Here is an 11,276-nt window from a genome sequence, read left to right on the forward strand (position 1 = left end):
TCTGTCCTCCTACACGACTGAATGAAAGAGGTCCTGTGTGGGAAATCTAGGACATCTGAATGGAATAAAACAGGCACTTTACAGTTGCTGCTTAAAATCATACCTTAAGTCCTTTCTTCGAATCTTCAAATTTACAACCAACTCCAACTTCCAAAAAATGACATTATTATGTGTATTTCATTCACAGTTCTCTGTCGGATCTGAAGAATTTCAGTGTCGACTCAGAGTCAAGCATTCCTACTGTGGACCTGCAACCCAGTGAGTAGAGCTGGTAGTCAAAGTGAACGGGCGTAGCATTTATCCAGACCTAGTGAGTTGTAACATCCCTGTGAGCTCCCAGTGCGGAAGCCCTATGGAGGATATGAGACAGGACTGTTACTGCCATCAGAGCCCCCTCTCTCCACTTTTTCCCTGATCTCGCTCTCATTCCCTGATCTCTCCTTCTCTCTCTCTCCCTCCATCTTTCTCCCTAAACTCTCCTTCTCTCTCTCTCTCCCTCCCTCTTTCTCCCTGAACTCTCCTTCTCTCTCCCTCCCTCTTTTTCCCTGATATCCCCTTCTCACTCTCTCTCTCCCTCTCTGTCTCCCTCTATCTCCCTGATCTCTCCTTCTTTCTCTCTGATCTCTCTCTTTCCTTTGGAAAGGGCCACACACTGTCTGGCTAAGTAAATAACTGCCCCAGTCCCATCAACAGTTTCACCTCGGTCCGGTCCCCAGCCAAAATCAGCACATTACCTGCCTTTCATGGGGCTCGCAGGACTAGTCATGTGATGCCGACGGAGGAGAGCGGCGTAGAGAATTTACGAGACCGTCAGGAATCTCCCCCAGACATCCTGCTTTCCAGACTACTGAATGAAACTTGAATAAATGCTGCGTTATATTAGACCTTAAACTATCCGATCTGTTTGACTATCCTGTGTACTTTTATGGCCTCAGAGTGACCCATCCGTCACAATGACCACTGTCTCTCCTGTTGACCTCCAGACAACCCCACTAAGCCCAGGGAGAGGGCAGTATTTTTCAGCTATAGAGCAAGACAAACACGTTCTAAGCACTGGGACCACATTCACACACACAGGAATATTGTTTGTATAATTTGTTGTAATGTTGTAATATTGTTGTATTATAAATGTGTGTGACAATCCTTGTCTGTCAGTGTATCAGTGTTTGTTTTACTTTTCATGTTTTATGTTTTTGTGGACCCCAAGAAGAGTAGCTGATTCTTCTGCAAAAGCTAATGGGGATACAAATAAACAACGTGTCTCTCTCTTCTGTTAGCGGCATCATTTTGACCGGTTGAAGCTGAACCCCTTTCAAATACTCTTACTTCTTCCTTCAAGTGCTGGTCCTTCACTCTCAATGTACGTTCCAAATGTCAACCTATTCCTTATATAGTGTACTACTTTTGACCAGGGGCCCTCAGGGGACTGTACAATCAGTATTATTACTGGCCAATCAAAGAGGGGACTGTACAATCAGTATTATTACTGGCCAATCAGAGAGGGGACTGTAAAATCAGTATTATTACTGGCCAATCAGAGAGAGGACTGTACAATCAGTGTTATTACTGGCCAATCAGAGATGGGACTGTACGATCAGTATTATTACTGGCCAATCAGAGAGGGGACTGTACAATCAGTATTATTACTGGCCAATCAGAGAGGGGACTGCATTTTTTTTTAAATTTTTAATTTGACCTTTATTTAACTAGGCAAGTCAGTTAAGAACAAATTCTTATTTTCAATGAAGGCCTAGGAACAGTGGGTTAACTGCCTGTTCAGGGGCAGAATGACAGATTTGTACCTTGTCAGCTCGGGGGTTTGAAATTGCAACCTTCCGGTTACTAGTCCAACACTCTAACCACTAGGCTACCCTGCCGCCCCAGTACATCAGATTCCGATTCAGAGATTCAGAGACTGGCCTGGTGATTGAAACTTAAGCTTCGTCTTCTACAAGCCATTCCCCCTTATAAACTACGTCCTTCAGTGAAACCTCTCAGCGTGTGATAGGGCACTGCTGAGACTCAGCAAGGGGGAATGTGCTGACGTGTGTGTGTGTGTGTGTGTGTGTGTGTGTGTGTGTGTGTGTGTGTGTGTGTGTGTGTGTGTGTGTGTGTGTGTGTGTGCGACTCACATGCGATGCGTACGTGGGCTTTACGACTCTTGGTGGTTCCTGCAGAGCTCCAGGCTACACACTGACACCAGAAGTCCTCTGGCCCAAATAGTTCGTCTACCTGCTGCCGAAAGATCTCGATGCTGGCCTCACGCACCACCAGTCCTGCACAGGGGAGGGAGATAATGGCGTCAACACCCACAGTACACTCTCTGAGAGGGATATTCAGTGAACATACACTAAATCTGTTTGGATACTCTGGCCATACAGCACTTAGATACACTTCATTGAGAATACATGGCCAATATATTACATTACACATTGAGATTACATGACAATTATATTACATTACACATTGAGAATACATGACCATTATATTACATTACACATTGAGATTACATGGCCAATATATTACATTACACATTGAGATAACATGACGATTATATTACATTACACATTGAGATTACATGGCCAATATATTACATTACACATTGAGAATACATGACCATTATATTACATTACACATTGAGATTATATGGGCAGTGCATTGATAGTATTGATAGTTGGAATGGCACTGCAAATATGCAGTAAAATCATTATGAGACTTTGGGACCGATTTGGTTACACATGTCAAGCCTGATTTTAACTTCAACAGCGGTAAGAGCCAATGTCCATAGTTAGAACATGTGGACCACCCAAACCTGTAAATACAGTACAGTGTTAAACTCAAAGAATGTTCTTTCTCTTTCCTTGCTACCACTCCTCTTCCTCTTTCCCATGTATCTTCTGAAACCACTGCACTGAATTACCAGGGCTTTAAGTAGCAGATGCAGGGGGCGAAGGAGGGAGCAGGGAGGGAGGGAGGGAGGGAGGTGGAGGAAGGTGGAGGAAGGGAGAAAGAGGGAGGTGGAGAGAGGAAGAGAGAGGGAGGGAGGTGGAGGGAGGAAAAGAGAGGGAGGTAGAGGGAGGGAGGTAGAGGGAGGGAGGTAGAGTGGGGGGGAAAGAGGGGGAGGAAGAGAGAGGGAGGTAGAGAGAGGGAGGTAGAGTGGGGGGGAAAGAGAGGGAGGTGGAGGGAGGAAAAGAGAGGGAGGTGGAGGGAGGGAGGGAAAGAGGGGGAGGAAGAGAGAGGGAGGTAGAGAGAGGAAGGTAGAGTGGGGGGGGAGAGAGGGAGGTGGAGGGAGGAAAAGAGAGGGAGGTGGAGGGAGGGAGGGAAAGAGGGGGAGGAAGAGAGAGGGAGGTAGAGAGAGGAAGGTAGAGTGGGGGGGGAGAGAGGGAGGTGGAGGGTGGAAAAGAGAGGGAGGTGGAGGGTGGGAGGGGTGGAGGGAGGGGGGGAGGAAGAGAGAGGAAGGTGGAAGGAGGAAGAGGGAAGTGGAGGGTGGAAGAGAGAGGGAGGTGGAGGGAGGGAGAGGGAAGTGGAGGGAGGAAGAGAGAGGAAGGTGGAGGGAGGGATAGGGATGTGGAGGGAGGAAGAGAGAGGGAGGTGGAGGGAGGGATAGGGATGTGGAGGGAGGAAGAGAGAGGGAGGTGGAGGGAGGGAGAGGGAGGTGGAAGGAGGGAGGGAGAGAGAGGGAGGTGGAGGGAGGAAGAGAGAGGGAGGTGGAGGGAGGGATAGGGATGTGGAGGGAGGGAGTGAGAGGAAATCACATGGCTGTTTATTTCAGGTTCAGGAGATTTACACAGACTCTTTATAACAATCGGGCAGGCTCCTCGGTAGGGAGTCGGAGCTCCAGCTTAGTGCTCATGCAAAATTCAAACTACAGCCGTCAAGGTGGAAGAGCCAGGAAGAAGACTGGTGTAACACAGAGATCCTACTGTAGAGAAACAGTGCTGTAAAACTCTGTGTGTGTGTGTGTGTGTGTGTGTGTGTGTGTGTGTGTGTGTGTGTGTGTGCGTGCGTGCGTGACTGTGTGTGTGTGTGTGCGTGTGTGTGTGTGTGTGTGTGTGTGTGTGTGTGTGTGTGAAATAAAGTAACAAGGAGAGAGAGCAGAAGAGAAAGAAAATATTGGGAGAGAGAGACAGGGAAGGGAGAGAGGAAAATAATAGAGATACATAATGTCCTGGTACAGAGAGAGACAGTAGACAGACAGAACAAGGGGAATAGAGAGAGACAGTAGACAGACAGAAAAAGGGGAACAAAGAGAGACAGTAGACAGACAGAACAAGGGGAACAGAGAGAGACAGTAGACAGACAGAACAAGAGGAACAGAAAGAGGCAGTAGACAGACAGAACAAGAGACAGTAGACAGACAGACAGAACAAGATGAATAGAGAGACAGTAGACAGACAGAACAAGAGGAACAGAGAGAGACAGAACAAGAGGAACAGAGAGGGACAGTAGACAGACAGAACAAGACACAGTAGACAGACAGAACAAGAGGAACAGAGAGAGACAGTACACAGACAGAACAAGAGGAGCAGAGAGAGACAGTAGACAGACAGAACAAGAGGAGCAGAGAGAGACAGTAGACAGACAGAACAAGAGGAACAGAGAGAGACAGTAGACAGACAGAACAAGAGGAGCAGAGAGGGACAGTAGACAGACAGAACAAGAGGAACAGAGAGAGACAGTAGACAGACAGAACAAGAGGAGCAGAGAGGGACAGTAGACAGACAGAACAAGAGGAACAGAGAGACAGCAGACAGACAGAACAAGAGGAACAGAGAGAGACCGTAGACAGACAGAACAAGAGACACAGAGAGAGACAGTAGACAGACAGAACAAGAGGAACAGAGAGGGACAGTAGAATGACAGAACAAGAGGCACAGAGAGACAGTAGACAGACAGAACAAGAGGCACAGAGAGAGACAGTAGACAGACAGAACGAGAGACAGTAGACAGACAGAACAAGAGACAGTAGACAGACAGAACAAGAGGAACAGAAAGAGACAGTAGACAGACAGAACAAGAGGAACAAAGAGAGACAGTAGACAGACAGAACAAGAGGAATAGAGAGACACAACAAGAGGAACAATGAGAAACAGTAGACAGACAGAACAAGAGGCACAGAGAGAGACAGTAGACAGACAGAACAAGAGACAGTAGACAGACAGAACAAGAGGAGCAGAGAGAGACAGTAGACAGACAGAACAAGAGGAGCAGAGAGAGACAGTAGACGGACAGAACAAGAGGCACAGAGAGACAGTAGACAGACAGAACAAGAGACAGTAGACAGACAGAACAAGAGACAGTAGACAGACAGAACAAGATGAATAGAGAGAGACAGTAGACAGACAGAACAAGATGAGCAGAGAGAGACAGTAGACGGACAGAACAAGAGGCGCAGAGAGACAGTAGACAGACAGAACAAGATGAATAGAGAGAGACAGTAGACAGACAGAACAAGATGAGCAGAGAGAGACAGTAGACGGACAGAACAAGAGGCACAGAGAGACAGTAGACAGACAGAACAAGATGAATAGAGAGAGACAGTAGACAGACAGAACAAGATGAATAGAGAGAGACAGTAGACAGACAGAACAAGAGACAGTAGACAGACAGAACAAGAGGAACACAGAGAGACAGTAGACAGACAGAACAAGATGAGCAGAGAGACAGAAGAAGAGGAACAGTGAGAAACAGTAGACAGACAGAACAAGAGACAGTAGACAGACAGAACAAGAGGAACACAGAGAGACAGTAGACAGACAGAACAAGAGGAGCAGAGATGGACCGTAGACGGACAGAACAAGAGGAGCAGAGAGAGACAGAACAAGAGGAATAGAGAGAAACAGTAGACAGACAGAACAAGAGACAGTAGACAGACAGAACAAGAGGAACAAAGAGAGACAGTAGACAGACAGAACAAGAGGAGCAGAGAGAGACAGAACAAGAGGAGCAGAGAGACAGAACAAGAGGAGCAGAGAGAGACATAACAAGAGGAGCAGAGAGAAACAGAACAAGAGGAGCAGAGAGAGACAGTAGACAGACAGAACAAGAGGAGCAGAGAGGGACAGTAGACAGACAGAACAAGAGGAACAGAGAGACAGCAGACAGACAGAACAAGAGGAACAGAGAGAGACCGTAGACAGACAGAACAAGAGACACAGAGAGAGACAGTAGACAGACAGAACAAGAGGAACAGAGAGGGACAGTAGAATGACAGAACAAGAGGCACAGAGAGACAGTAGACAGACAGAACAAGAGGCACAGAGAGAGACAGTAGACAGACAGAACGAGAGACAGTAGACAGACAGAACAAGAGACAGTAGACAGACAGAACAAGAGGAACAGAAAGAGACAGTAGACAGACAGAACAAGAGGAACAAAGAGAGACAGTAGACAGACAGAACAAGAGGAATAGAGAGACACAACAAGAGGAACAAAGAGAAACAGTAGACAGACAGAACAAGAGGCACAGAGAGAGACAGTAGACAGACAGAACAAGAGACAGTAGACAGACAGAACAAGAGGAGCAGAGAGAGACAGTAGACAGACAGAACAAGAGGAGCAGAGAGAGACAGTAGACGGACAGAACAAGAGGCACAGAGAGACAGTAGACAGACAGAACAAGAGACAGTAGACAGACAGAACAAGAGACAGTAGACAGACAGAACAAGATGAATAGAGAGAGACAGTAGACAGACAGAACAAGATGAGCAGAGAGAGACAGTAGACGGACAGAACAAGAGGCGCAGAGAGACAGTAGACAGACAGAACAAGATGAATAGAGAGAGACAGTAGACAGACAGAACAAGATGAGCAGAGAGAGACAGTAGACGGACAGAACAAGAGGCACAGAGAGACAGTAGACAGACAGAACAAGATGAATAGAGAGAGACAGTAGACAGACAGAACAAGATGAATAGAGAGAGACAGTAGACAGACAGAACAAGAGACAGTAGACAGACAGAACAAGAGGAACACAGAGAGACAGTAGACAGACAACAAGATGAGCAGAGAGACAGAAGAAGAGGAACAGTGAGAAACAGTAGACAGACAGAACAAGAGACAGTAGACAGACAGAACAAGAGGAGCAGAGATGGACCGTAGACGGACAGAACAAGAGGAGCAGAGAGAGACAGAACAAGAGGAATAGAGAGAAACAGTAGACAGACAGAACAAGAGACAGTAGACAGACAGAACAAGAGGAACAAAGAGAGACAGTAGACAGACAGAACAAGAGGAGCAGAGAGAGACAGAACAAGAGGAGCAGAGAGACAGAACAAGAGGAGCAGAGAGAGACATAACAAGAGGAGCAGAGAGAGACAGAACAAGAGGAGCAGAGAGAGACAGTAGACAGACAGAACAAGAGGAGCAGAGAGAGACAGTAGACAGACAGAACAAGAGGAGCAGAGAGAGACAGTAGACAGACAGAACAAGAGGAGCAGAGAGAGACAGTAGACGGACAGAACAAGAGGCACAGAGAGACAGTAGACAGACAGAACAAGAGGAGCAGAGAGAGACAGTAGACAGACAGAACAAGAGGAGCAGAGAGAGACAGAACAAGAGGAGCAGAGAGAGACAGAACAAGAGGAGCAGAGAGAGACAGTAGACAGACAGAACAATAGGTGCAGAGAGAGACAGAACAAGAGGAGCAGAGAGAGACAGAACAAGAGGAGCAGAGAGAGACAGAACAAGAGGAGCAGAGAGAGACAGTAGACAGACAGAACAAGAGGAGCAGAGAGAGACAGAACAAGAGGAGCAGAGAGAGACAGAACAAGAGGAGCAGAGAGAGACAGAACAAGAGGAGCAGAGAGAGACAGAACAAGAGGAGCAGAGAGAGACAGAACAAGAGGAGCAGAGAGAGACAGAACAAGAGGAGCAGAGAGAGACAGAACAAGAGGAGCAGAGAGAGACAGTAGACAGACAGAACAAGAGGTGCAGAGAGAGACAGAACAAGAGGAGCAGAGAGAGACAGAACAAGAGGAGCAGAGAGAGACAGAACAAGAGGAGCAGAGAGAGACAGAACAAGAGGAGCAGAGAGAGACAGTCCTAGAAGTCATGACAGTCAAAGCCATGACACACAACGGGCCCAGAGAATATCCATGGTGCTGATAATACTAAAATGTGTTGTATTCTCCACAGGTAGTCATTTATTAGGCCAATATGTTTGGAGAGTTTGGGCTTTCTGTGCTTCTACTGCTCGCTCGCACACGCACACGCACACACACACGCCAGGAGAAGAAAATTGCTGACTGGCATCTCCAAATGGGAACGTCTGAATTCTGAACATTGAAAACACCAACAGGAACCACTGGAGCTTTACATTACAGGTACAGACATCCTCGACATCAAACTAAGTCTGAAAACACAAACTTGAGGAGGGCCCCATAGATTTGCCACAGCTTTCAAGATGATATCTATCACTATCAAGGTTTTGCCGCATATTCTAACTGCATGGGAATTCAGTCAATTCAGTCATCGTTTTTGAATGGGCAAAAAAGACAATTCAACCACTTCTCTCGCTAATCAACCACTTCTTTACCCACTTGCACAGCGTGTGCATGAATAAATAAGAAGAGCAGGCAGCTCATCTCGCAGACATAACTGAAGTCTCTCCCTTTCGAATGAAAGGCTGGAGGTCTCTTTGGAGAATACAGAGAGAGAAACCATGGTAAACGAACTCAAAGGATGTTTTGAATACGATCACCAGCGGGTCAAAAGGGGCCTTGAGGGAACAGAGAGAACTTAAGAGCCTTTTGGCACTATTGTTTTATAAGAACCTCACACAGACACAAAGAGAGGACACACAAAGGAGAGAGAGAGGGAAGACATAGATACTGTGGATCTCCTCCTCAGCAATCACAGCCAGCTACAGCAGAGAGCGAGAGAGAGACAGAGAGAGAGAGAGAGAGTGAGAGAGAGAGAGAGAGAGAGAGAGAGAGAGAGAGAGAGAAAGAGACAGAGAGAGAGACAGACAGACAGACAGAGAGAGAGAGAGAGAGAGAGAGAGAGAGAGAGAGAGAGAGAGAGAGAGAGAGAGAGAGACAGAGACAGAGAGACAGAGAGACAGACAGAGAGACAGCGAGACAGACAGAGAAAGAGACAGAGAGAGATTATGAATTTAATTGATAGAGAGAAGGACAGGGAGAGAGGGAAAGACAGAGAGACAGAGAGACAGAAACAGAGATACAGAGAGAGAGAGAGAGAGAGACAGAGAGACAGCGAGACAGAGATACAGACAGAGACAGAGAGACAGAGAGAGAGAGAGCGAGACAGAGAGAGAGAGACAGACTTTAACCATTTGTACATTGTTACAACACTGTATGTATATATATATATATATATATATATATATATATATATAATATATATATAATAGGACATTTGTAATGTCTTTATTGTTTTGAAACTTCTGTATGTGTAATGTTTACTGTTAATTTTGATTGTTTATTTCACTTTTGTATATTATCTACCTCACGTGCTTTGGCAATGTTAACACATGTTTCCCATGCCAATAAAGCCCCTTGAATTGAATTGAATTGACAGAGAGAGACAGACAGAGAGACAGACAGAGAGATACAGACAGAGAGAGACAGAGACAGAGAGACAGCGACAGAGAGAGAGAGACAGAGAGAGAGACATAGAGAGACAGAGAGAGACAGAAGGAGAGACAAAGAGAGACGCTCAGTCAGCAGAAACAGATAGAGGAGCATGCTTATTCAAGTCCACACCAAGAGTAACAGAGAATGAAGTCAGAAACTCAAACAGGAAGTAACCGTGGTAAGGACTGTACCACGCTGGTCTGATCAATCGGAATCCATGCTGCAAGACTGTTTTGATAACACGGACTGGGATATGTTCCGGGTTGACTCTGAGAATAACATTGACATATACACTGACATGGTGACTGAGTTCATCAGGAAGTGTATAGGGGAAGTAGTTCCCACTGTGACTATTAAAACCAAACCCAAACAAAAAACCGTGGTTAGATTGCAGCATTCGTGCAAAACTGAAAGTGTGCGCATTTATCCATGGCAAGAAGACTGGGAATACGGGTGGAATACAAATAGGGTAGTTAATCCCGTTGTAAGGCAATCAAACAGGAAAAACGCCACTATAGGGACAAAGTAAAGTTCCAGTTCAACGGCTCAGACACGAGACGTACGTGGCAGGATCTATAGACTATCACGGATTATAAAGGGAAAACCAACCACATCGCAGACACCAACGTCTTCCTCTCGGACAAGCTAAACACCTTCTTCGCCCGCTTCGAGGGAAACACAGTGTTACCGACATGGACAGCTCCCGAGGACTGTGGGCTCTCATTCTCCGTGGCCGACATGAGTAAGAGAGAGGAGCCAGGGGGTGGAGTAACAGAGAATGAGAGGAGCCAGGGGGTGGAGTAACAGAGAATGAGAGGAGCCAGGGGGTGGAGTAACAGAGAATGAGAGAAACCAGGGGGTGGAGTAAGAGAGAATGAGAGGAACCAGGGGGTGGAGTAACAGAGAATGAGAGGAACCAGGGGGTGGAGTAACAGAGAATGAGAGGAGCCAGGGGGTGGAGTAACAGAGAATGAGAGGAGCCAGGGGGTGGAGTAACAGAGAATGAGAGGAACCAGGGGGTGGAGTAACAGAGAATGAGAGGAGCCAGGGGGTGGAGTAACAGAGAATGAGAGGAACCAGGGGGTGGAGTAACAGAGAATGAGAGGAGCCAGGGGGTGGAGTAACAGAGAATGAGAGGAGCCAGGGGGTGGAGTAACAGAGAATGAGAGGAGCCAGGGGGTGGAGTAACAGAGAATGAGAGAAACCAGGGGGTGGAGTAAGAGAGAATGAGAGGAACCAGGGGGTGGAGTAACAGAGAATGAGAGGAACCAGGGGGTGGAGTAACAGAGAATGAGAGGAGCCAGGGGGTGGAGTAACAGAGAATGAGAGGAGCCAGGGGGTGGAGTAACAGAGAATGAGAGGAACCAGGGGGTGGAGTAACAGAGAATGAGAGGAGCCAGGGGGTGGAGTAACAGAGAATGAGAGGAACCAGGGGGTGGAGTAACAGAGAATGAGAGGAGCCAGGGGGTGGAGTAACAGAGAATGAGAGGAACCAGGGGGTGGAGTAACAGAGAATAAGAGGAACCAGGGGGTGGAGTAACAGAGAATGAGAGGAGCCAGGGAGTGGAGTAACAGAGAATGAGAGGAGCCAGGGGGTGTAGTAACAGAGAATGAGAGGAGCCAGGGGGTGGAGTAACAGAGAATGAGAGGAGCCAGGGGGTGGAGTAACAGAGAATGAGA

General features: G+C 47.0%; 1 protein-coding gene across 2 annotated transcripts in view; it reads right to left on the bottom strand.

Annotated features, from left to right (window-relative positions):
• si:ch73-72b7.1 (netrin receptor UNC5C) overlaps window positions 1-11,276 on the bottom strand; it is a 313,017-nt gene that overhangs the window by 140,256 nt on the left and 161,485 nt on the right. For both annotated transcript variants that reach the window (XM_036979369.1, XM_036979368.1), the window contains exon 3: window positions 2,133-2,276. In XM_036979369.1, the coding sequence (XP_036835264.1) occupies window positions 2,133-2,276 (144 nt within the window). The remainder of the gene's footprint in view (window positions 1-2,132; window positions 2,277-11,276) is intronic.

Source organism: Oncorhynchus mykiss, chromosome 6 (assembly GCF_013265735.2).
Source record: "Oncorhynchus mykiss isolate Arlee chromosome 6, USDA_OmykA_1.1, whole genome shotgun sequence".
Taxonomy (NCBI): Eukaryota; Metazoa; Chordata; class Actinopteri; order Salmoniformes; family Salmonidae; genus Oncorhynchus; species Oncorhynchus mykiss.